Source organism: Salmo salar, chromosome 04 (genome assembly GCF_965601325.2).
Source record: "Salmo salar chromosome 04, fSalSal1, whole genome shotgun sequence".
NCBI lineage: Eukaryota > Metazoa > Chordata > Actinopteri > Salmoniformes > Salmonidae > Salmo > Salmo salar.
In genome coordinates this window covers 16,565,222-16,591,647 of record NC_138294.1, presented here as the reverse complement: position 1 = coordinate 16,591,647, position 26,426 = coordinate 16,565,222, and the positions used below count along the sequence as shown (strand labels likewise).

Genomic DNA, 26,426 nt, shown 5'->3' with positions numbered 1-26,426 from the left:
TGATCAATTCAAACTGAACCCCCCCCCCCCAGAAAACAGAAACTATACCTATTACTGAAACTGAGAACTGAAATCAACTACTAATCCCTTTTCCTGTACAAATGTTCAGAATTCATAAAGATGTGGTTCATGATCTGTCACATATGACTCCATAGGGGTTGATAGACAATTACTCAACATTTAAGGCTCTCGAATGCTCGAGATTATTTTGAAGTGGTAAAGGATGGAAGTGATGGAAGGGTGTGAAACGGTCAATAGAAAAGGGGCTTTCAAGAAAACAGCCCAGACAAGGTGACATCATTCATCTGGAATCAGAATGGAGGTATTCCCCTTGTTGGCTTGTCTGGGAAGTGTTGGATCATTGGGCAGTAGGCAGCACTAAGATGTTAGGGGAATGTTAGGGGATATTCAGCACAGCCGTGGTTTAAATAGAGTTCAGGACATTGGATTTGCAGGAGGGGGGTTCACATTTTTTACATTTCTTCATTCATTGCTAAGGCCACCGTGCAAGTCCAAATACTCCTATACTGGAGGAAGACAACCTAGTTATCACTTTAAAAGCAGTTTCTCTCAAACGATTACAGAGGCTTCTATCTAAAGTCCTCCTGTCTAAGCAAATGTGTTCATTTTAGCACTGAGCAGGAGATTTTTCTAACCATGGAGTTCAAAGCCCTCTGATGTCATCATCGTGCATCCAAGCCCCATAGAGAAAAACCGCCGAGTCAGTCAGAGTGCTTTGATGAGGGGCTGGGCCTGTTATTAAAACTGATCTTCAATGTTTAACTGTCTTCAAAGCACATTCCTGACTGTGTAAAAATGTCTGTTGTGTACCCTGCTGTAGTTTGGATGTTTACAGTACACAAATGGACTTGACCTATACACTTTATTTGGCCTTATTGTACGGAGGAGTCCTTTTTTAACTCACACGCGGCATCAATAGTGAAGGGGGACTTCCAAACCAACTCACCTCCACCCACGCCAAACCTCAATCACGACAGGCCACGAACCCTCAGACTATTAACACAATGGCATTCCACACAGAACACATAATGTACATTTACCCAGACAGACCTGACAACACGGCAGGGAGCGCCTTGACACACGCGTACTCTTCTTCATCATCATCATCCTCAGTTAAAATAATCTCGCTACCATAGAATCTTCTCAAGATTGAGAGATTCCACTTTGGCCTTAGACGAATAAGAACAAACATTTTCCCTTTTGCGTTTGATTAGCTGCATATGGATTTTATTTATTTAGTGAATGCAAATTCCCTAAGTCAAGTCCTTTAAATTGCTTCCGGTCCTTCTGGAGAACGTGGAATCACACACACTAACAGCCAAAACTTTGTTTTTGGTCTTGCTTCTTCTAAATGAATAAAATAGCATATACAGTGCCTTCAGAAAGTATTCACACTCCTTGACTTTTTCTACATTTTGTTGTGTTACAAAGTGGGATTCAAATGGATTGATTAAATTGTAATTTTTTTGTCAACAATCTACACAAAATACTCTGTAATGTCAAAGTGGAAGAAATATTCTAACATATAAAAATAAATATGAAAATAAAACCTTAATATATCTTGATCCGATAATTATTCAACCCACTGAGTCAACACATGTTAGAATCACCTTTGGCAACGATTACAGCTGTGAGTCTTTCTGGGTATGTCTCTAAGACCTTTCCACACCTGGATTGTGCAACATTTGCCCATTATTCTTAAAAAAATTCTTCAAGCTCTGTCAAATTGGTTGTTGATCATTGATAGACAACCATTTTCAGGTCTTGCCATAGATTTTCAAACACATTTTATTCAAAACTGCAAGTTGGCCACTCAGGAACATTCACTGTCTTATTGGTAAGCAACTCCAGTGTAGATTTTGCAATTTTGCCTGTGTTTTGCTCTATTCCATTTATTTTTTATCCTGAAAAACTCCCCAGTCCTTAACGATTGCAAGCCTACCCATAACATGATGCAGCCACCACTATGCTTTAAAATATGGAGAGTGGTACTCAGTAATGTGTTGTATTGGATTTGTCCTGAATATAACATTTTGTATTCAGGACAAAAGTTTTTATTTTTTTTGCAGTATTACTTCAGTGCCTTGTTGCAAACAGGATGCAGGTTTTTATAATATTTTATTTCTGTAAGGCTTCCTTCTTCTCGCTCTAGTATTGTAGAGTAACTACAATGTTGTTGATACATCCTCAATTTTCTCCTATCACAGCCATTAAAATCTGTAACTTTTTTAAAGTCACCATTGGCCTCATGGTGAAATCCCTGATTGGTTTCCTTCCTCTCCAGTTAGTAAGGACACCTGTATATTTATAGTGACTGGGTGCATTGATACACCATCCAAAGTGTAATTAATAACTTCACCATGCTTAAGATGATATTTAACATCTGCTTTTTTTATTTACCCAACTACCAATAGCTTGCCCCATTGGAAAACCTCCCTGGTCTTTGTGGTAGAATCTGTGTTTGAAATTCACTGCTCGACTGAGGAACCTTACAGATAATTGTATGTGTTGGGTACAGAGATGAGGTAGTTATTCAAAAATCATGTTAAACACTATATTGCACACAGACTGAGTCCTAACCCTAACTTATTATGTGACTTGTTAAGCACATTGTTACTTCTGACCTTATTTAGGCTTGCCATTACAAAGCGGTTGAATACTTATTGACTCAAGACATTTCAACTTTTCATTTCTAATTTATTAGCAACATTTTCGAAAAAACATAATTCCACGTTGACATTATGGGGTATTATGTGTAGGCCAGTGACACAAATTCTCTCTGTAACACAACAAAATGTGGGAAAAGTCAAGCGTTGTGAATACTTTCTGAAGGCACTGTAAAACCTTTGAATGCCTAGGACCTCCACATCCTGCTTCTTCACCTACCTAATCGTCTGAGACCACCCAGCCGGGCAGCTGATGAAACGGAGGAGCATTTCTGTCTGCAATAAAGCCCTTTTGTGGGGAAAAACTCATTCTGATTGGCTGGGCCTTGCTCCCCAGTGGGTGGGCCTGGCTGCTAAGTGGGTGGGCCTATGCCCTCCAAGGCCCACCCATGGCTGCGCCCTGCCCATTCGTGAAATCCATAGATTAGGGCCTAATTTATTTATTTCAATTGACTGATTTCCTTAGATGAACTGTAACTCAGTAAAAACTTTGAAATAGTCGCATGTTGCGTTTATATTTTCGTTCAGTATATAACGTGCACAATTGCTTTAGCCTACATTATTGAATACACCAATAGGTGCATAGCAAACAGACATGTTCCTCAATAGCATTGACATTGAGGCTATAGGTCTACACGCAGAAAGCAGCTGAGTTCTATGGTGATTGCCACCTTCTGTGTCATAATGCGGGTGTAACCAGCATTCTGTACAATCGGAGCGTATAGAGAGGCACACGCTGCAACAGAGACGGTGATACATTGTAGCAGTAGATTGCAGCGCATACAGTTATTTTGAAACAACAAATGTGGCGACATTGTAGCAGCATAGGTTTCATATTGATATCCAAAAGCTCATATTCAACACCTTGGTTTTAGACGATTTGACGAAACATTTGTCCCACTGTAAACTCTACAGTCAACAACCTCGCTCTCTTCCTGGTACTGTGTTCTTTAGAGCTCCAAAAGAGCATGCGCGACTTGGTTAGTTCTGCTGCAGAATGACGTCAGCAATTCAAAACACAGGCAAGTCCAGACACACTACCGTCTGATCGGTCATACGATGTACGCTTTAATTTATTCTAGCCAACTGACCGAGGATCTTTCTATCAGGTTACATGCGAATGAAGCCTGAAAGAGGTAACGTCAACGACTGTTTTGGTTTATTTCAAAGGAATATAATTTTGCGCGAGATGTCCGGATATTGACATTGTGAAGCTACCTGTCAAAGGAATCTGAAGTGCTGGACTGTTATTGACACGAGCCGAGCGGTGTTATCTCTGCTCATGACGATGCCTCTCGAGGATGATCTAGCTTCAGCAGCGGCGACTGGCAACACCGACCGTGTTAAAATTCTATTAGGAAGAGGAGTGGACGTCAACGGCGTAAACTGCTTTGGACGGACACCTCTGCAGGTAAGTGTCTCGCGCTACGCTCTAGTCGTCGTGCTCATCGGTGAAGATCGTGTCGTGATTATTGTAAAAGAGAGTAAATGTTCAACGGTGTCATCAATATTTTAACGTTGCAGAGACGGCCCATGCCGCTTTGTTTAAAAAAAAATCGACTGTTTTAGGTTGAAAACAAACTGTCTTAACAAATTACTAGAATAGCATGTCATACTGTGAAATAAATTTGCATGGGAGCTATATTACCTTTGTTATATATTCTATATATTTGAATGTGCTTTATTTACGTCATAGTTTAGTCTGTTGCGCCTCAGGAACCGAGTGATGGGAATTGTGTGCAATTGCCCGTGGTTTCTATAGGCCTGCCATTAACATTTATTAAGTCCAAATTGTTACTTCTATTGTTGGAAATATTTCCATGAGTTTGTCTTTCAAATAAACATAGAAATAATTCGATATTATACTCTATCAAAATGGTCCATGGCAATACCAATGTAAGCTCTATCGGGGCAATGGAGGATGCATGCAGGTCACCACACCCAACCTTCCAAACTCAAAATTGCTCTCCCAAAAAATGGCCAAAGTTCTCCATATACATGATCTATCTTATTTTAAATTATGAATATGTTCAAATTTAATGACTTACTCTAAAAGCCCATTTCCTTGGGCTGCTATCAAAATGCCATGTCTGACTCTTCCTATCTATATTTGGCCTTAACTTTGATAGCCTTGCATTTAGATGCTCTTTAGGTTTGCAACAATGCGAAAGGTGTGGCTGCAATTAAAATAAGTAAAATCGAAATCATAAGATAAATTGTAGGCCGACGTATACCCTTTAACAATGTTATAGCATCAGTTGGGCCTAATTGCTTTTTTTGTAATTTAGATCCATTATTATATTGTTATTAAATTGTTAAGTGAATAACAGCACCGATATTGTTGGATAATTAAAACACTTTAAGCAATCTGAAACGAAAGCATGCGCTTTTATGGTCTGATAGAACTATAGGCGTACTGTATTATTTTGTGTTATTCAAATGCCCCTCTAAATAACGTATTACACACAATGGCAACATTATTTGCCTCGTAAATATAGGCATATTTATTAAATATTCTAGCAGAAGGTCTGTAAGTAAAATCAACTGGATTTGTATTTCCTAGGTGATGATGATGGGCAGTTCACCAGTGGCGCAGTTGTTACTAATGCAAGGAGCGGATCCCAATATCGCAGACCGACACACTGGGACAACGCCGTTACACGATGCCGCCAGGATGGGCTTTTTGGACACGGTAGAGATCCTTGTCCAATTCCACGCCGATCCGAATAGCCGGGACAATAGGAACTGCCGGCCAATCGATTTGGCAATAGAAAGTGGACATCGTAATGTCGTTGCGTTTCTGCAGGCTTTGTGAAATCAAAGATACGTTGTATTTATTTGTGTGACGATTTTATTGTATAGAATACGGATGTATATTCTAGACCCATTCATTTCTTAAATACTTTTTTTCTCGATAAAAAAAAATGCTTTATTTATGCCTCTCAACGAGTATTGCACTTATGCACTTAATCAACGGTTTGTTAATTAGGCTTAAGATTTATAAGTACATGTAAAAAAAAAATATTTTTAGTGTTAAGTTGTTTTTTATATTAAATCATGTAATAATCACAGATAGATTGCTTTGGCGTTGCTATAGGAAAATATATACTCTGCAATATTGATAAGGTGAGGAATTTACCGAACCAAAAATAAAAGCACACATTCAATACACCCGTTTGAACTTTTGATTGGAGAAATAATTGTTTTTCTCAAATTGCATTAGGCCTATATGATGAGTTTGTATCTTATTTTAGAATTGAACTCTTCTAAAATAACGAATTATTAGAAATCCAAAAGTAAAAATGTATGTGGGGTATGGATTTGTGTATTTTGATAATAATCCATAATCGTTTATATTAAGACAAGTGTTATTGGAAATGGGTCTGGACTTCCTGTATATAAAGCTGATTATGTTTGAATTTTGAATAATTCCGAGAACATTGTTTCATGTCAAACCTAAAGTTGGTTCACTTCGATTCTGAATTATTTAAGTAGATCTACCTACTTAAATATGTATTAATTTAGGCTATAATTAAGTATTTATGGAGCTCAATTTGAAAACCATAAGTTTCGCTACAATGCATCGACATTGAACTAGCGTGTCCATTCGTGAGATAAGGTGTCCCCCTTCAGCTCGATAACCAACTATTTACTTATTAATTATTTTTACAACTTAAACATACCTTTTATTTAGGCCTACTATAATGTTCTGTTGAAACGAATGTTTGGATAGGCTGCGAGACTATTGTGTTTATTTAACATAGATCATACCCCTCAAACTCAACTCTGGACCTCGAAGCCAGTGCCACTAAGTTTTTCATTGTTCCCCTCTAATCAGGGACTGATTTAGTCCTGGGTCACAAGGTGGGTTCAATTTATTATCAGGTAGAACAGAAAACCGGCAGGCTCCGGTCCTCGTAGGGAGTTGAATGCCCCTGGCCCTACACAATAGCCCAGTTATTTCAAAATCAATATCATTAAACGTATTTATTTTTCACTGTGGAACAAACACGAGACTGTGTGTGTAACTTACTGTACAAGAGGAGATAGCAAAGTGGGCGTCACCTGACAATTCAAATAGTACATTGTACGAATAATGTAAGATTTTGGTTCATGGGCCTAATAGGCCTACTTTTAGCTTGAATATAAATGTTATTTATTGTTCCGCCATTTTGCTACCTTTTATTTGAAAGGTCAATATAAACTAGACCACGGTAATAAAGCAAAAGAAAGCGCTCTCTTTGGGGTCAAAACACTTGTTTTGTGTATGAGAGAAGCATAACCAAAGCATGGATGTCGACGTATGACGCCCCATGCAGTCTCTCTTATCATTTCGCACCAGGCCAGCGGGAAGCCACAAATAACTTTGGAACACTGGTGCAAAATGTTGCATGCACGATCAACAAGGCAGGAATGAATGCTTAGAACCCCGTCATTCGTACTCAGTCTGACTGAAATCATGTTATTGGACCGCTGTAACACTAGCAGTCATTAAAGTATCACATTTGTCATGAGGATACATTTTAGCAGTGGCATTTTTTTTTATTGGAAACGTTTAGTAGACCAACACAATGTTTGTTATTGGACATTTTGAAGCAAATTTCACAAGAAGCCTAATAATTAAATAGTAAAATATACATTAGTGTATTTTGAAATGAGGCTATATTTAAACCATGTACGCTTCTTGAAGTTTGTCATTTAAAAGTATTTATTTGCTTGCGTTAAGTTGCATCATGTTTACTACCTCTAGTCAGTCTACTTCCTGAACTTCATCTTTCTCCGAGTCAAACGTATTTGAATGGTGACAACTTGTCACTAAAGGTACAGTAGCAAGATGAGATAAAGGGAGAATCTTATAAGCATCTGGCATGATTGCACACGCATTCTGCAAAAGTACCTATCATTTCACTTGTAACAGAAGAGTGACATTATGCAAACATAATGACAGGAAGTCCAAAGTTGAGCGCATATGCAGTTGTTACTTCACAAACAAGTGTTAGGTTAAGGTTTTAAGATTCTAGCTAACTTCCTGATTTAAAAAAAATACAAGCACATTTCCAATCTACATAACTTTATTGATTTTGTCACACTTGCAAACATATTTAACCTGTACATGCAGTCGAACACAATCATAACTGAATATCAACCATCATGTTGACTGTTAAGCCTACTTCCTGAAGTGAACCCTATTAGCACATTATAATACTGCAGCTATGAATCCATGTAAAAATAAATGCTAGGTTAACATGAAGTGTTTAAGATAGTTTTAGATTATCCCGTCACATGATATGAGACAGATCGATAATGCCCTCAGTGGAAGTATTTCTTAATGAAACAAGGCATTTTATTGAATGGAAAGGATATGAGCCATGAATCCACTATTCCCTCACCTAATAATTAGGAGTAAAGAGCCACGAATCTATCAACAATGTAGTTTGACCTTGTCTCAGGGCAACAAAGTAGATAACCAGAGTATGGTGAAGTTGGTCCTAGTCACTGGTCTTCAGTCAGTTTAGCATTTTCTCCACTAAATGGTTAGGATTGGGGAGGCTGATCCTAGACATGTACCTAAACGAAACTTCGAGCCGGATAAACAGGCTTGAGGCTTTATCAACGGAAGTGGCAGTTGCTTTTGATTGAATGTCCTGATCCAAATATACTCGGTGCAAAAGTCTTGTTTGTCATAGACCTACATGTACAGACCATACCGGCTACAAACAATCCATGAAAACAACCCACTAACTCATTTAACCTTTCTTTCAGACGACATACATTTTAGAATGTAATTACGCATTAAAGTATCTACAGTATGAAAACATGGCTGAAATGAACAGTATACAAATATATATAGCGAAATGTTTCCCTTATTTTAGCAGGGATCTTTTAGGTGACCACAGAGTCAGGACACCTATTTAACATCCCATCTGAAAGACGGCACCCTACACAGAGAAATTTCCCCAATCACTGCCCTGGGGCATTGGGACCTTTTTTTTTTTGGACCAGAAGAAAGAATGCCTCCTATTCTGCCTCCAACACCACTTCCAGCAGCATCTGGTCTCCCATCCATGAACAACCAGGAACAACCCTGCTGAGCTTCAGAGGCAAGCCAGCAGTGGGATGCAGAATGGTATGCTTCTGGCAAACGATGTAATGTTACTCAAATGTGTTGTGAAATCCTGGCAAATGTACAGTACTGAAAACATGCATATCAGGCACTTTCTTGTGATTCACTGATGAGGAATCGAGAGAGATGAATCCATTGTTGGTATTGGTGGCTGGTGTGTTGCAAGTCATTCTCTGATATACAGGGGTGGAGAGGGGCTTTTCGGTGGTTCTCGGTGTTGCTTTGGTAGCATTATTGAGGATTGGGCTGTTGTCTGAAAGAAACCAAAACACAGAAACACTAAATAGTAGCAGAGGTACTAACAAAAACAGTTTAGAAAATGTACATATTGCAATCTGTTAGTAAAACAAACTAATACGTTAGTTTTGAGTGTTTGCGTCACGAAGCATGCCATACTGGAATTTCTGTTTAGCGGTCAAATTGCAGTCACCATCTCACTGACTGAAGTGTCATCGAGGATGAATAACGAAGCGAGGGTAAGCCTAAGGGCCTTCACATTATGGCTCATTGGGTTCAGAGCCAGGTGTCCTGAGGGAAATCACCTTGAACACCAGACCTGGGTTCAAATAGCATTTATTTCTTATCACTTTTGGGACTATTCCATTAGTTCTATAAGCCGGATTTAGTAGGTTCAGAGCTAGACGTCCTAAAATACATCCCCGTTAAATACAGACCAGAAGCCTGACATGGAGGCATCAGGACAGGTCATCATTTTATCCCCAACAACTATCCAATGTGGATGCAGGCCACTCAGCAGTGAGTAACTCGGTAAGAATGTGCTTACTGAGCGCTTGACCTAGTAGAAAGACACTGAACAGCACCAGCTCTCCTAAATTCCCATATGGTTACACGTTTTGTGTTGTACGTTGCCGTGTTGACTTGGTGAGGTTGATGAGCAGGGCAAAATATTCAGTAAGATGGAAGAAAAAAAATAAAGCACTTAATTGCCTGAGGATAAATAAAGTTTAATTATACTTAATTTTATTCAAACCCCCCCTGTAGAGATGAACCTGGGCACATTACAATGGTAAATCTTACCTTCAGAGCTTTTATGGTGTGGGTCCAGTCCTCCTGGGTGCAGATCAGGGGGATAGCAGTGAGCAGGATACTGCTGGCCTTGTTGGCATTCTCCTTCATAGTCTTCAGGACGTTGTCGACGCAGACCTGGGACAACCAGGAAATACATTTAATGAATACTTTTTTTTTTTGTGGGATTGAGGTGCTGATCTCTGTAAAGTCTAGTCACCTTCTGAATATGGAGAAAGATGGCGACTGACAGCCTTAAACACCTGCAAGACCAAAGGCACTGTCAAAACGTGTTAGGTTTTTAATAAATTAGTACATTTCTTCTTGTCAATATCCGGGCTGCTACACCATTTTTTTTTTCTCTTTCATTTTAAGAAGAGTGATAGTTGCTCCCGAGTGGCGCAGTGGTCTTAGACACTGCATCTCTGTGCAAGAGGCTTCACTGCAGTGCCTGGTTCAAATCCAAGCCGTGATTGGGAGTCCCATAGGGCAGTGCACAATTGGCCCAGTGTTGTCTGGGTTTGGCCGTCCTTGTAAATAATAATAACTTACTTCCCTAGTTAAATAACGGGTTTATATATCTCAAGTTTGTTTTTACAGTATAACCAAGGCTGTTCGAAGCAGGCGGTGAATAAAAATAATACTTCTGTGGAAACTGACAACAAAAACGCCCACCTGAACACACACAAATACCTTGCTTGTTGTGTAATTACATGCGTTTGCTTACTCCATGATATTATCGCCCATTTCTATTGCTGATGAAAATTCACACCTCAGTAATCTGACAAGTCATCGTGACAGATCGTAGTGCCACGCCTGACCAGTCACAGAGCCGGTTGGACACGTTAAGACCTGCAGCTACTGTCAATATTACTTTCACTTTCCTTTCTTACCCGTCTCGTGATTGTCTCCAGGCAACCGCATTCGAACTTGAGCGCAAATAAAATATATTTTTGTTCAACCCAAGCCTCAGTTGAAATAGTGAGGTACAAAATAAACACATCTGTGAATTAAAGCTCCTCTTTTGCCCAGTTCACACAGACATCCTACACTGTACTGTAGTCTACAGGTTCAGTTTGAGTGCGCAATGAGCATGGTTCAATAGCAGGCATTTATTTCATACTACGTTTCCCATGTGTTTTGCGCCTTCATGCGTTTTAGGATTTACACCTTGCAGGGTGTAATACGGGGTGCTCTGAAACGTAGACTCATCCTCTGTAAACATTGGCAGCTAGCCCGTGGAGTGATTTCTATAGGACTGTTTGCTTAGATAAGACTATAAAATAAGACCGTGTGAAAAACACCTGTACTCCTTACAGCATGGTATAGCTAACAGCTCAAGTAAAAGAGAGTATGAAAATCACTAAAGATAATCTAATGGTCTGTTAAACCCTTGCTTGTTGTGTAATTACCTACCTGTGTCCTTCACTCCATTACATTACCGCCTAGTCATCAGTGGTCCTTCACTCCATTACATTACCGCCTAGTCATCAGTGGTCCTTCACTCCATTACATTATCGCCTAGTCATCAGTGGTCCTTCACTCCATTACATTACCGCCTAGTCATCAGTGGTAATGACAACACATGACAATAACTGAAACACATTAGGGAGTGGTATCCATTTCTCGGTCAGACAGAGTGATGTGTCCAAGACTTTGGACAACAGCAGCTCCAACAACATCAAGATTGTGTCCCAAATAGCACCTGGTCACCTATTTAGTGCACTACTTTTGACCAAGCATGGGCTGCATCAAGATGTGATACATATTGCTACATACAGTACAGTAAGTAATGATAGAAACCCATTATAATATATATGGCTATAAAGCCATGATAACCATGTTGATCTTATCCTATGGAAAGGCAATGCAGGTTAAGGCAATCCTTTTCACTATTAACAGCATTTAGATTGGAGCAAAACATGTAAAGAATTTGATCTAATCATACATGTATTATTGGCTACATTGGAGATAATTACTATGATGAATTCAGAGAAATTGTTCCTAAACTCACTGTCGACTAGGCTAAATGCCATGCAGCTCCAGACAGCATGCCGTTTATAACACAATACAGTTGGGGTGTGCCACCCAAGATTGTATGTTACCATGGTACTCAAGGGACATTCACTTACACAACCTTTTAATGACATGTTGATGCATGAGACAAGGTTACTTTGTGAAATGTAGCACAGTGACCACAACATGTGACCAGCAAAAACATTTTTTGTGTGTTCCCTAATGAACACACCCCTGAACTGAGGGTCTGTTTTGTTGTGATCTCTCAGGCCCTGTGGACAACTGTATACCGGTGACTCAACCTCAGCTGGCAGGACTCACACCGGAGGCTGGCAGGCTCACAGCGAGGGAGGGAAGGCGTAGACAGGGCGGAAGGATGTGGCGTGAGGGTGTGCAACAGGAGGGGGAAGGGTAGCCAGGAGGTCAGCTGCAGGAACTAGGAAGGGGAAGTCGGGTAAGGGCACGGAAGCCGAGCCTCCCCCAGACATAATTTATCAACTGGATGGTGGGTGACAGTCACTCACTCGGAAGCTGTTGTGTGTGTGTGTGTGTGTGTGTGTGTGTGTGTGTGTGTGTGTGTGTGTGTGTGTGTATATGAGGTACTTCAGAGTGATATAATAATCAGGCGGAAGAATTAGAAACGTAAACAGTTGCCTGTAAAACGCTGACGAGGAGGAAATTTATACCAGACAAAATGTCATTGTGCAATTTCAAATCCCGAAAAAATACTATTTGCATTTGTTTTGCTACAGCTTTGTGACAAAGGCATGTGACTATTTAGTTATTAACTTGATAGACACATTTTGAATTCCTGCTTTGCTTATGTACGAATATAAATGCATTTAAATCAGATTGAGTTGCCTTCTAGGTCAGTGTGACAGCTGGAGTACACGTTGGGAGCCGTTTTAGAAACGGAACGGTCACTTCAGCCCTCATGTCACGGACGTTTTAGACACACTACCAAACAATGTCTCTCACTGATGGGGAAGTGACTAACTACACACACAGGATATTAAGAAAAAAAGGCTAGTTCTCAAAATTCAGGGAGAAATCATTCTATGAAAAGTGTTCATGGAATTCACTGACAGTGACCTCTAACCTACATTTGATTTCACTCTAAATACCACGTGAGGCAAAATGTCATGTCACCTTGTCAAGAATGTGGTGGGAAAGACCGGAGCTCTGAGAAATTGAAACAATGAAAGCAGTAAGTGTTTTACGATGGTAAAATTAAAAAGCTCTGACGCATTTCAGTTCTTAGCCACTCATTTTTTACCTAATATTGCAGTTGGAAATGTCCAACTTCTGTGAAAGCGGATGTAAGACATATGACCAAGTAACAAGACAATTGACCACATGCAGTACATGAATGTGTCATCTTTGTGAAACGGCTGCATTTGCATAACAATTTTCCAGATAACCTATGTTGTGGTACAAATGAAAATTGAAGACATTACAAAACATCTCTCCTCGAAACAGTTACAGAACCTCACACACACTGTGTAAACGCTTCTTCCCTGTGGCCTGGGCTGCTGACTAGCGGCTGCACGCCACTGTCGGCGTTGGGCGTCGATGCGTATCCATCCCACTGCGTGTTCGACACTCTCCTCCTGTCTTCCCTGTCCTCTCATTAACTTTCCTATCAATAAAATATGTAATGGAACAAAGTCTCCACGCACTCAGAATCAATGCACACATTTCATTGAATAAGGCTAAGCGTTCAGTCAAGACCTTCATCAGAGCATACAATCAATAGAATATACAATAGGGGAGGGAATTTCCACACAAAACAAAAAAAACTCACAGCCTCCTCATGCTCTTTCCAGCAGTCGTAGTCGGTGGCCATGGCGATGCTGGCGTAGCAAAGGCCCGCCTCCTTGGCGAGGACCACCTCGGGCACGCTGGTCATGTTAATAACGTCGGCCCCCCACTGGCGGAACATCAGGCTCTCGGCGCGCGAGGAGAAGCGAGGGCCCTCGATGGTGAGCACCGTACCCTGCGGGTGGCACTTCACCCCCAGGCCGCGCGCCACCTCCAGCAGCACCTGGGCATGGGGAGGGAGAGGGGTGACGCCATTTTCTAGGACAGAGTGGTCAGTGTTTCTGTCAACGCCCATGTTTTTGTGTTTTATGAACACTTAGAAAGAAGGAAATAACTAACTATGCAAAGCCTCACTACACAAACAACACAGCAACAAAAAGTTCCAATACACAGGCAGCTGGTAGCACCTTACATTGGGAAGGACAGGCTCATAGTAATGGCTGGAACGGAATGAATGAAACAGTATCAAACGTCAAAACACAGTTTCCATGGTTTCCAGGTATTTGATACCATTCCATTTACTCCGTCCTCCCCTCACGAGCATCCTGTGTTCCAATGACATAACATTCACTCACTCCCCAGCAGGCAACACCCGCCACTACAACATTTACATTGTTGATTTGGAACCAGGCCACAGACACCGGTCTAGGTGCTAGTGGTTGATTTGGAACGGGGCTGTGGACACTGACCTCCCTGGTCCGGGTGCAGAAGGGCTCAGCCATGGGGATGTGAGACACGCCTGGAGGACTGGTGGGCCGCCCGTCGTACAGCGTCTGGGCCCTCTTTGTCGTCCTGGGAGGGAGGGAGGACACACAGGAAATGACAGGTCAGTGACAAGGGTTGGGTTCAACAACTCTGCTACCATGGCTCGTCTGACTCAGGGGCAAAACAAGAACAACATGTACCTGCTGGCAGTTATTCTGGTGATAAAAATGAGAACTTGGAGATTTTCTCTCTTCCGTTTAACACTTCACTTTGTGTCTGACTTTTTAGTTTCCTCGCAGTGCACAAAATACCTCATCAAATACATTCTAAGATACTATAGACAGACTACATTCTTACAGGGTGGGCCCAGAGTGACTAAATTCTACGGCAAATGTTGGTATTCTTCTCTCTTTCAAGGTTTGAGTTGTGCAATGTGGCAAAAACGGTGTCTGAATGTGAAAGGCCTTCATCCTGTCACTGTAGCGAAAACAAAGTGTTTCTCAGCCACAAGTAGTCATCATCACAATGACTAATACATGCGGAATGATCAGGGTCTTTTAGTAACAAGCCGGTGCTTTGCAACAGTTGGCCCTCACAATACATATGACAAACAGATCCCCATAGAAACTGAGAATAAAATAAGATATTTCATGGCTGGATACATTGAAACGAGCCAAACTGTTTAGCAATGTGGACTAAATCTGGGAATTACTGCATGGAATCCCCCAAACCCCTTATGAGGAGGAGGCTAGTTATTAACCCTTTACACTCACACCCGTATACAGATTGAAAATTGCAGATTTGGGCACTGATAAATGCCTAAATTAGATCAGAGTGGCTGTACAAATAACATGCTATAAAATGACAGAGCTCAGCACTGTATGGGTTTGACTGACACGCGACAATAAGTTGTCCCCATCCCCCCTGCTAATTGGGAAACTTTTGCACATGTTTTGTTGTCTTGAGTGAGGGAAATGGTGTAGATAAGAGAACTCAATGTATTTTGAAAGATGAGACGTTGAGGATTATAATAAATACCGCTTTGATGTCATACAAGCAATCCAAAACACCCATCCAAATGTGCACTTCACATGTCCATATCATAAACATCACATGTCCATATCATAAAAACACGTCATATACAGTGTCAACATTTATGACCACTGTTTGATGTACAAACTTAGCTAGCCATGTTGGCAATAGAACAGCTTTTAAATGATGCCGACCTGTCCCAGATGCGATTTATAACAGGCCGTTTTTTGATTGCGTAAACAGTAACTGTGTGATGACGGGGATGCAGGGCTGAGTTCCAAACAAAACAACTACAAGTGTGCTTGCTCTAGTTCCTCAACAGCACAGCTAGAAGAGCTCAAAAAAGACTTGTCATAAAGTGCATTGAAATTACATATGAAGTGTGTACACTTTGGAAAGGTGTGTGTCCACTTGGAGAAACCAGTTAGGCCGCTCACTCAAACCCTTGTCATTTTTGGGGGTCTTATGTTGCACCTTCCCCACATTTTCCTGGAATATTCTTATCATGTTACTGAATGTATCCAGAATATGATCAGATTTCGTTATCAACAAATGTGGCGAAAAGTACAGTAAATGTAAAATGCACATAACATCAACGTCTCGTGTCCTCAACTTTGGTCTAATAATTTCCCCATCATTTTTAAACTGTTTCATTTCAATTGCTACCATGGTTATGCATTTCATATTCAAAGGGGTGGTGAGGATGGGCTGAGCCAGCATTTAACATTTGTCGCCATGCCGACAGGCAGCTGCCCTCCAGATTCCAGAGCTGTAGCGCTGAGTCAGGGTTCCACCCAGGCAACATGCCAGTTCTACATGCCCCTCCCTCACACACACTCTCTCTCTCTACCCAGTCTCTGCTCAAATGAGCAAGCCCAGAAACCGGCTGCTGCGAGGTGCTACCCCAGGGCCTGAAGCTACCTACCGCCAAAACGTTACACTGAGAAAAGGCAAGCTTAGAAAGACAACTCCTTCTCCTCATGTTACTAGGAATATTTAGACTGTAGGGACACTGACAGGAGGAACACAGATTTAGACTGTAAGGACACTGACAGGAGGAACACATATTTAGACTGTAGGGACACTGACAGGAGGAACACAGATTTAGACTGTAAGGACACTGACAGGAGGAACACAGATTTAGACTGTAAGGACACTGACAGGAGGAACACATATTTAGACTGTAGGGACACTGACAGGAGGAACACATATTTAGACTGTAGGGACACTGACAGGAGGAACACAGATTTAGACTGTACGGACACTGACAGGAGGAACACATATTTAGACTCTACGGACACTGACAGGAGGAACACATATTTAGACTGTACGGACAGTGACAGGAGCCAATGAGTCATTTGGTCACACCAGTAAAGGGAGATGGCCTGGGACATTTCTTACTGAGGCTTGAAGTTACACAACACAGACAATGACCCATTTCTGCCTTGGGTGTCACAGTGAGAGCTCAGTGAAGCTCTGCTAACAGGCCTCTCTAGTGTCCACATCATCAACAGAGTAAATCAGCTGTTATAGAGAACATTGAGAGAAGAACCGGTACATTGTAGTCAGAGTGAGTGCGCATGAGCCGACTACTAAACGGTGAGGTTTGTTTACCATACAGAGTGACCTTACGTTCCAGAAATGCTGAGGCAGCATAGCATTCCAAGACCATTCTATACAGGAAATGTGTGGTGACCCACCCCTCCCAACTAAAACGTAAGCGTAGAATCTTCCAGAAATGCCACGATTGAGAAATAACCTACTGTTGTCAATGTCAACAAGACTCCCGAGGAGGAACATTGGCTACTGTCAGTTAAAGCAGAGAGACTATATTTAGGCTATGTATTGTATCGCTCACTCATTGTAGTTTGGAAAATATACCTCATCCTTAACACTACACAACTGTCCAGTACCACATACTGTAATGTGGTGCAAAGCTCCAGTGGTGAGGGAGAGAGAGAACTGGGGAGACCAGAGACTGTCTTTGAGGCTTGGTGATCCGTTAATGCTCACAGCAGACCGGCGGAGCAGAGAAACCCTAGCTAACCTAGACAGGCCAACAGTGTTTGGAACGGGAGCAGGGGGCAAAACAAATAAAAACTGGCTGACTAAGATAATCATCAAGTAAACCCTTCAGAAATATGCCGGATGGGTCACATGCTTCGCAGCGGGACAAGACTGAACAAGTCCTAACATGTTAGTTCCCCATTCTGCCCAACAGAGACTGCCCCTGCTTGTTGTAACAGTAGGCTATCAATAGACAACACATATGGGTGGATTGGAGGTGATGACGAATAGTTTCTCTGAGAGCCGCACAGAGGATGTGGAGTCAATGTCAGGTGTCAGGCACAGAGGATGTGGAGTCAATGTCAGGTGTCAGGCACAGAGGATGTGGAGTCAATGTCAGGTGTCAGGCACAGAGGATGTGGAGTCAATGTCAGGTGTCAGGCACAGAGGATGTGGAGTCAACGTCAGGTGTCAGGCACAGAGGATGTGGAGTCAATGTCAGGTGTCAGGCACAGAGGATGTGGAGTCAATGTCAGGTGTCAGGCACAGAGGATGTGGAGTCAATGTCAGGTGTCAGGCACAGAGGATGTGGAGTCAATGTCAGGTGTCAGGCACAGAGGATGTGGAGTCAATGTCAGGTGTCAGGCACAGAGGATGTGGAGTCAATGTCAGGTGTCAGGCACAGAGGATGTGGAGTCAATGTCAGGTGTCAGGCACAGAGGATGTGGAGTCAATGTCAGGTGTCAGGCACAGAGGATGTGGAGTCAATGTCAGGTGTCAGGCACAGAGGATGTGGAGTCAATGTCAGGTGTCAGGCACAGAGGATGTGGAGTCAATGTCAGGTGTCAGGCACAGAGGATGTGGAGTCAATGTCAGGTGTCAGGCACAGAGGATGTGGAGTCAATGTCAGGTGTCAGGCACAGAGGATGTGGAGTCAATGTCAGGTGTCAGGCACAGAGGATGTGGAGTCAATGTCAGGTGTCAATCCCGAGGGAGGGGTGCAGAAATGATCAGTTATTTTTCATTCAAGGCACTACGTTTTGACTTACTGGACAACGGACAGAGCTTGGAGACAAAGCTGTTTGTGTGCACTGCACTCTCAAATCAACAAGACTGCCTCATGAACACATTCTCAATTTACGGTCCATTGCATAGAATTCTACTGATAATTCAATTCAATGCAGCAATGCACCCTCAGGACAATGAGAAGAGTTATGTTCCACTCTGATAGAATAATGGGTAGAGTTGTGTGTGGTAACTTGGAATCTAGAGATGGGGGGGAAATAGGTGAGCATGCATTATTTCTTACATTTATTCAGTATTTCTTTGCCAAGGCAAACACATTGGATAATCGTCCTAAAAATACCATCCAATCAAAACGCTTGTGCACTTTAGAAAGAATAGTCTATTACTAGTAGAGAGAACTGGGCGACCAAACAACTTCAAATTCAGCACGTTTTATCAGTGCTACAACTGATGGCCATCACATCTGTTTTGGGAAGCAACATTTCCAGATAGAGTTCTTCTGAAATCCTGGTTGGAGCTTCCCTTGAACCAGGAGGGAACAAGCACGGAGGGAATTCTTCAACTGGGAATCATCCCACAGAGACTTCTGACAAACTTACTGAGAACTGAAGAACTTGCTGCGTCTAATTTCTGTTTCATTATTAATGAAACTGAGAACGGCCAGAGAGGATACACTTGTGAATGGTGTGTTGATTCCTAGGTGTGGTGTAGGCCTACTTATGTACAGTAACAAGATGCTAATCAGCTTTGCTGACTGTTGGGACCCTGCTGTTGCCTGTCCGGCCCTAGAGCTGAAATGATATCATATCTGGCCACAGTTTACTAAACAATGCTGCTCAACTGAAGGCCGTCCAGAGGTCCATCCTAACCGTGGGAAACATGACTCACGCTGAAGTATTAAAACAACCTGTTACTGAAATGTATTCCCATAGACTGACACAAAGGTGATAACATTCAAAACTGAACAGTCCTGATGGTTTTACTCCCCGTGATCCCCTCACTGCATCCTTATTCAGATGAGATCAATTTGTGATGCAAATACCTTCCACATAGGCCTATTTCTCTTTCTCTTGAGTTCATCGCTTTCGCTCAAACACAAACACAGCCGAACCTTATACACAGCTACGACATGGAAGATAGACCCACTGAACTTTCGGTATGTCACAATTCACGCCCTAAGCACATTCCACAACGCTTCAGGTAATACAACCACTTCCTACCAAAAGGTATCAAACAGCCAGTCAACAGAACGACCTCATCAGATCCTAGGTCTCAGTTCATTCAAAACCTCTCACTGACCTCATTCACAAGAAACTAGAAAACCACATATTGAAGAAGAAAAACAGAAACCCCCGTTTCAAACCAGCAGCCCTTAAAACCCGACGAGTCCTGTTTGTTCTTGGTTTCCTCAGGACGCAGCTCTAGCCACAACGTGACACACGTGGCAGCTGTACTCCGCCACACAGACAAGTCCCGGGCCCTCAGTACAGAGTCTGTTTCAGAGCATCGCCTATCCACCAGTCATGAGACACAATCGCTTTCCTTCTCTTATTGGTTCTCTTAGGGAATGAGGAAATGAGAGTGGGATGATAGTTGAGTCGTTGACTATCAGAAATACCAGTCAGAGAACGTGGTCTTCAGAGATGAGTAATGTGAGCCTGGATGCCACCATCTGTTTCTGTTTGACACCGTTGCCTTTGTTGTTGCCTTGCCCCAGGCAGGAATACTGTACACACACTCAGCATCAGTCACTGTTAGGAAGGGGAAATAATGGACTACTTGCAAGTTCTTTTGAATGTTATCAGTTGAACTTAAAACAGGAGAAAGATGGTTGAGAGATGGAGAAATCCTTGTCTGAGCCAGACCGGCCCATTTCAGAGATAGTGACTTGGGAATAATTCTTCAAATAACTGAGATTCTCTTGATGACTTCTCATTCCTACTGTAATTCTACCCCCATGGCTTTACAAACATTCTGTTTGCCATGACACATGTACCGTTCTATTTATACTCCATCAGGTATGTAGTCGGTAGAAACCTAAACCATATCTAGACTTATCAATTGATAGCAACTACAGACTGGCCATATATATATATATATATATATATATATATATATACACTGAACAAAAATATAAAACGCAACATGCAACAATTTCAAAGATTTTACTGAGTTACAGTTCATATAAGGGAATCAGTCAATTGAAATAAATTCATTAAGCCCTAATCTATGGCTTTCACATGACTGGGCAGGGGTGCAGCCATGAGTGGGCCTTGGAGGGCATAGGCCCACCCACTTGGCAGCCAGGCCCTGCCTGGGCTGGTGTGGTTACATGTGGTCTGCGTTTGTGAGGCCGGTTGGACGTACTGCCAAATCCTCTAAAACGAAGTTGGAGGCAGCTTATTAGAGAAATTACCATTCGATTCTCTGGCAACAGCTCTGGTGGACAATCCTGCTGATTATCTTGGCTAAGGAAAACAGGGATGTAACCAAATTTGTGCACAACATTTGAGAGGAATAAGCTTTTTGTTGAGTAAGGACAATTTCTGAGATTTTTTATTTCAGCTCGTGAAACATGGGACCAACACTTTATATGTTGTGTTTGTATTTTTGTTCAGTGTACATAACAGTACATATACCAGGGAATAATTGGATTTGGACTCACTCAATAGACAACAACAACTGGCAACCACCATGTCCAACAGACTGCTTTCATTCTCATTTCAATCATGGATTCAACCTTCGGTGGGTCCTGGATTCCAGGCCTAGGAAACTCTGTCACTCACCTGTCTATGAACTGGTCGATGATAACGATGTCTCCTGGTTGGATCTCTTCCCGGAGGGAACCACAGGCCGTGGTGACCAGGAGATGTGTGCAGCCCTCCTCTCGCAACGCCCAGATGTTAGCCTGGTAGTTGACGTCGGTTGGCATGATGGTGTGCTGTCTCCCATGCCTAGGGACCAGTATGATGGGGAGTGTGAATAGTTCTCAGTATTTACCGAAGGACAGTGAAAAGGCTGAAAATGAATCTCTAAAATCGACTCCAATAGCACCTAATCCCCTATAAACTTTTGTATCTCTGAAAGGATTTGTATGTGTAGGCTAAGCAATATGTTTACAAACGCCACTTATAAAAAGGGCAAGCTGTTTCATTTAAATCACTCTAAGTATACCTATCTGATTATTAGACATCTACAAAAGGTAGCTCGAGGGCTAGTGGTGGATTTGGTATTGGGGGAATGTTTAGCCTATAGGGTGTTGGAGAAGAGAGATCAAATATGTTTTACAATTGCACCGCACAGCCACTAGATGGGGCAAATTCATAAGAAACAGAGGTGGAGTTCATCTGGTTCAGTACACCTAGGATCTCTCCACGGGTGAATCTCAATTGCTTACTCCTCGCCTCGTCCTCCTCCAATGGGTTTTGAGAAGGAGGCGGGGAGAGAGGACGCACATAGAATGCAATTGAGATTCTCTAATTCATTCCACTGCTTACCTTGCAAGGAGCACACATTCAACATTTTGGATCTTCCCCATTATAAGGGCATCTGAAGGCTGGTTGGGTTGTCGGGGGAAAAATAGAAAAGATGGCCTTAGGTAGAATCTAAAGCACAGTTTTCAGCTGATAAAAAAACATTGGTATTACACTGGAACGCAGAGATTGGTGTTGCCTAATAAACCAGACTGTTATACCAACTATTGGTATCCACCTCATTTTCAAAATGTTGCTATGGACACTGCCAAATAACGGAAGTGATGGATTCGACTTCCGCTTTACTTCCCTAGGGCAGCACGCCGGTGGCAAACTTGACAGACTAAATTATTTCAAGCAGTCAATTTATAGGAGTATAAAAGTCAAGTAAACATTTCTAAGTTTAAAGATGCACTATGCGGAAATCACACCGCCGTTTCCTGGTTGCTAAAATTCTAATAATTTGCCTAATTTTAGTTTGTGGAAAAACAAGCAATGTATAGTGTAGAGAATCATTGTAGCATCTAAACCCTGTGAAATAGATTTTCCATAATCCTACTGCTTATCTGTGCGGTTGGTCCGTCAGCCGGTCAAAATGTTATACCAGGCTACTGCCGTTGAAATTTCGATCCCCTGGCACATGCGCAAAACCCTGTAAACACCTGCAAGACTTTGGTTAACATACATGTGTCACATGCATGAGCAAACATCTTGATTGCCGCACACATTCTCTGAGACCCCCGTTTTGAAGTCTGTTTAAGAAAACTTTCCAGTGGATATTTTGTCAAAAAGTTTGACCAGCTGAAGGACCAACCCCATTGACAATCGGCAGAGTCAATTCAAATATAATTTTAATCAACAATCGTGAGACAAGGGACATTTTGTTTTATGTAAATGTGAGTGGCTATGTAGCTCTGGAAAACCCTTCTCAGTTACATTTGTCCACATTTGGCACCGTGTGAACTACAGTCACTGTGTTTTAATGTTTAGAAAAGTCAATAAACATCACTTTCAAACTGGTTTTCGAAACCTATGCCGATATTCCCTTTATCTTTCATAACAGCAAGAAAAATCTTTCAAATAAACAAGCTACACATTTTGTATAAGTTTTGCACAGTACCAACACACTGTGTGTGCCTCCAGTTGACAAACTACACTTCCTTAACAGTTACGCTTACACACACTAGATAGCCAATGACATGTGTAATGACTTTCAGTTCCATTACACATAGGAATCACTGGACGAAGGCGTCTTCTGTAGAGGGGAGTTTTGTTAAGAGCCACTACGCTCGGTCTGAAAATTAACACGCATCGCTTGCGGTACGGTTTTGGAAGCATAAAACAAAAGATAAAATTGATACACAACTTTATAGGGTTCCCACACGGCCATATTTCCATGTTTACTGAAAACAGACAGAAGACAGAGTGGACTACCTGTGCTAATTAACTATCGGTGTCTCCGAACACCTGTGTGTAAATGGAAGACAGACACCACAAATGTGTTGTCACTGAAAAATACTGTCTGCTGCAACTGTGTTAAAACAGTAAGTGTATATTTTCATGTGACATGCAAGTAGAGGGATTTATGTTTCTAGAACCATACCGCAGTTGAGCCTCCCGAGTGGCGCAGCAATCTAAGACTCAGGAGGCTCAATTGCAGTACGGTTACAGGAACATAAATCCCTCCTTTCATATCACATCAAATTATTTCACAAATGGAAAATATACACTTACTGTAGACTGCCACTACAGCCTGGGGTTCACTGCCAGCTGTGACAGGGAGCCCCATAGGGAGGCGCACAGTTGGCCCAGCGCCATCCGGGTTAGGGAAGGGTTTGGCTGGGGGGCTTTCCTTGGCTCACATTTAGATGGTGTATTTAGCTGTTTTTGCTTCCAGGGCTAATTCGCCCTTTAAACAGAACATGTATATCAGGGACCATCAACTAGATCAAGCCGCGGGCCAATTTCTTTCTTTAGCGGATAGCCAGGGGGCCGGAACATAACCGCGGCAGGTAGCCTACCGGTTAAGGGTGTCGGACCAGTAATCGAAAGGTTGTTGTTTGAAATCCCAAGCCAGCAAGGTTGAAAAATCTGAAGTGGACGTCTGATTCAGAGGAGTTGGGTTAAATGAGAAAGACATTTCGGTTGAATGCGTTCAGTTGTGCAACTGACTAGGCATCTCATTCCCTAAAGGACAAATCATTTGTAGACTGCAAATTGACCAAACATATATTTGATTACAACATAATTTCTAAACTTTTTTGTTGTTGCTCAGAGCCTAACGTTACACCCAAGAGCTAAATTCGGCCTGTCAGTTGGGGAACCCTGACACAAGGTCCTTGGCCTATGGTGTAATGTTAGGCTCCTTTCGTCCAATATTAGGCTATGCTGTACACAATCGAAAGCATTGCCACATTCAGGACTAAGATTGGTGGTGCTTGTAATTTTAAAGCTGCAATATGTAATTGTTGTGCTACCCAACCAAATTCACATATAAATGGATTCATCATTCTCATTGAAAGCAAGTCTAAGAAGCGGTACATATGTTCTATGTGTTCTATTTCTATGCTTCGAGTTTAAATTTCGTTTGAGTCTTTTACTTCGGTGTTGTACACCAGTTTCAAAACTGCTGAAAATCAAATGTTTTTGGTTATGGAAAATATATTTCACAGCGGTTTGGATGGTACAATGATTCTCAACACTATACATGCTAGTTTTGTCACACTGAAATTAGGAGAACTATTTTAATTTTAACAACCAGAAAATGGCGGCGATTTCGGGGTCATTTAAAGGTGCACATGATTGTTTGTTCATAGCAGAGACAGCCTGCCTACCACATAGGATATTTAGAATTTGAACTTACCTTTCCATAAGGTGTGTCTACATATTTCTCGGTCCTTCCCTCCAATATGTCTGGGTCATCAAGGCCAGAGCCTCCAATGATTCCAATCTAGCAAGAATATACATGTCATTAGTCACACTCTTGACTATGACCTGTCACATAAATTAATAGCTAGGTAGGTGCATTGGAGTGGAGTAATGTCAATGACCATTCTACAGTAGCTATCTATGGTGAAATACGTGATACAGTTCGACTGCTAGCGGATGCCTACTAGCACGATGTTAGCTAGCTGCTAGTGCACTGACGAGTTCTGCAAGCTGTAACGTGTATACTTCAGACATTTTAGTTTAACGTTGTCCATGTAGATATAGCTTGCTAGCTATATGCTGGGTAACTAACAGCTAGCATAATGTGACACGTATCGCTGTAGAATTGTAACATTCTAGCTAGTGCATAATGTCACGAGAAATCAAACATTTCAACAAGAGAACGTTATTACCTTAATTTGCATGCTTGCTGACATATCTTCTCGGATAAAAAAATGTTTCTGAGATTAGCTGGCTAAATTACTATATCTTGCAACTGCTACCTTCACTTCCTCCTGTGTCATACGATGAGTTGTACAGTACGTGTACCGTTAGTCTCTCGTATCAGAACAATACTCTCACTCAAACAATGTCGGGAAACTTTGAGGCTAATTTGTTATGGATTGTAGACTTTGAGATTCATTATAATTAATCCATAAAACAAACTTTATTTGTACCATTGCGGCAATTATTAAGTTAACGCCAATTATTTCTATAAACACTAGATGACTGTTAGGGGGCACTGTGTTGAAACCATCCGCACTCCCCCACGGTTGTAAAGACTAATATTTTGGAAGCACAGGAATGGATTCATTATGGGCAAGGGAAAGCGGGATACCTAGTCAGTTGTACAACTGAACGCATTCAACTGAAACGTTTCTTCCGAATTTAACCCAACCCCTCTAAATCAGAGAGGTGCATCAACATCCACGTCATCCGCGCCCGGGGAACAGTAGTTTAACTATTAATGCCTACATTCGTTTTTTGTATTACAGACACCTTATATTATGTGAGTTAAACATAAAAATAAAACATGACAAAATATATAAAAACATTTTCCTTAAAGTATACGTTTTTGAGATTGCTAATGTTACTGCTCCCGCTACAACAACAACAAACGTATTAAATGCGTGTAATTTTGTCCATGATACATTTAATTGAAATACTGTAGAATTCCATTTATTCCTATGGAGGGCTGCTCCTACTGGTGAGAGCCAATATGGCCGACCGGTGGCTTCAAAGCCTCTCAATGGACAATACATAGCATTAGCAATCCAGAGTTTATACACATAATTGGTTAACACGCACATGGCAGAGGGACAGATCAATACCAGGGCGCATTTTCAGAGCATGCTCAGACCAGCTGGCATGTTTCAAGCGGACCACCATTGTCCCTGTTCCTGAGAGCTCAAAGGCAGCCTTCCTAAACAACTATTGTCCGGTAGCACTCACATCTGTAAACATGAAATGCGTTGAAAGGCTAGTAATGGTGAATGTCAACACCATCATCCCAGACACTCTGGACCCACTCCAATTCGCATACCGCCCCAACAGATCCACAGTTGATGCAATCTCTATTGC

The 26,426-nt window shown here is 41.8% G+C and overlaps 2 protein-coding genes across 5 annotated transcripts; one reads left to right on the top strand and one right to left on the bottom strand.

Annotated features, from left to right (window-relative positions):
• Positions 1-3,412: 3,412 nt before the first annotated feature.
• cdn2b (Cyclin-dependent kinase 4 inhibitor B) lies at positions 3,413-5,535 on the top strand. Its single transcript, NM_001141176.1, has 2 exons — positions 3,413-4,098; positions 5,251-5,535. Exons 1-2 carry the CDS (start codon positions 3,970-3,972, stop codon positions 5,500-5,502), a joined length of 381 nt encoding a protein of 126 aa, NP_001134648.1. The 5' UTR covers positions 3,413-3,969; the 3' UTR covers positions 5,503-5,535.
• A 2,206-nt stretch (positions 5,536-7,741) lies between these two features.
• On the bottom strand, positions 7,742-25,547 carry LOC106610326 (S-methyl-5'-thioadenosine phosphorylase). 4 transcript variants are annotated; one of them, XM_014209616.3, is made up of 9 exons: positions 25,259-25,547; positions 24,781-24,867; positions 21,942-22,000; positions 21,231-21,398; positions 14,364-14,466; positions 13,658-13,897; positions 10,058-10,100; positions 9,850-9,975; positions 7,742-9,064 (listed from the first exon to the last, which is right to left on the bottom strand). In XM_014209616.3, exons 1-9 carry the CDS (start codon positions 25,280-25,282, stop codon positions 8,841-8,843), a joined length of 1,074 nt encoding a protein of 357 aa, XP_014065091.1. In that variant the 5' UTR covers positions 25,283-25,547; the 3' UTR covers positions 7,742-8,840. The 4 variants fall into 4 exon arrangements, 3 of the variants coding, with proteins under 3 accessions (XP_014065091.1, XP_014065092.1, XP_045572413.1); XM_014209617.3 differs by lacking the exon at positions 10,058-10,100 and having other exon boundaries at positions 25,259-25,531; XR_014392093.1 differs by lacking the exons at positions 7,742-9,064; positions 10,058-10,100 and adding an exon at positions 10,565-12,289 and having other exon boundaries at positions 25,259-25,542.
• Between the last annotated feature and the right edge of the window lie 879 nt (positions 25,548-26,426).

Coding starts and splice junctions, on each gene's coding strand:
- LOC106610326 (XM_014209616.3), bottom strand. CDS start 25,282: ATGTCAGCAAGCATGCAAATTAAG. Junction 14,467..21,230: donor ATCGACCAGTTCATAGACAG/GTGAGTGACAGA, acceptor CCTCCCTCCCAG/GACGACAAAGAGGGCCCAGA. Junction 10,101..13,657: donor GGAAAGAGCATGAGGAGGCT/GTGAGTTTTTTT, acceptor TTGGTCTTGCAG/GTGTTTAAGGCTGTCAGTCG.
- cdn2b (NM_001141176.1), top strand. CDS start 3,970: ATGACGATGCCTCTCGAGGATGATCTAGCTTCAGCAGCGGCGACTGGC. Junction 4,099..5,250: donor TTGGACGGACACCTCTGCAG/GTAAGTGTCTCG, acceptor TGTATTTCCTAG/GTGATGATGATGGGCAGTTC.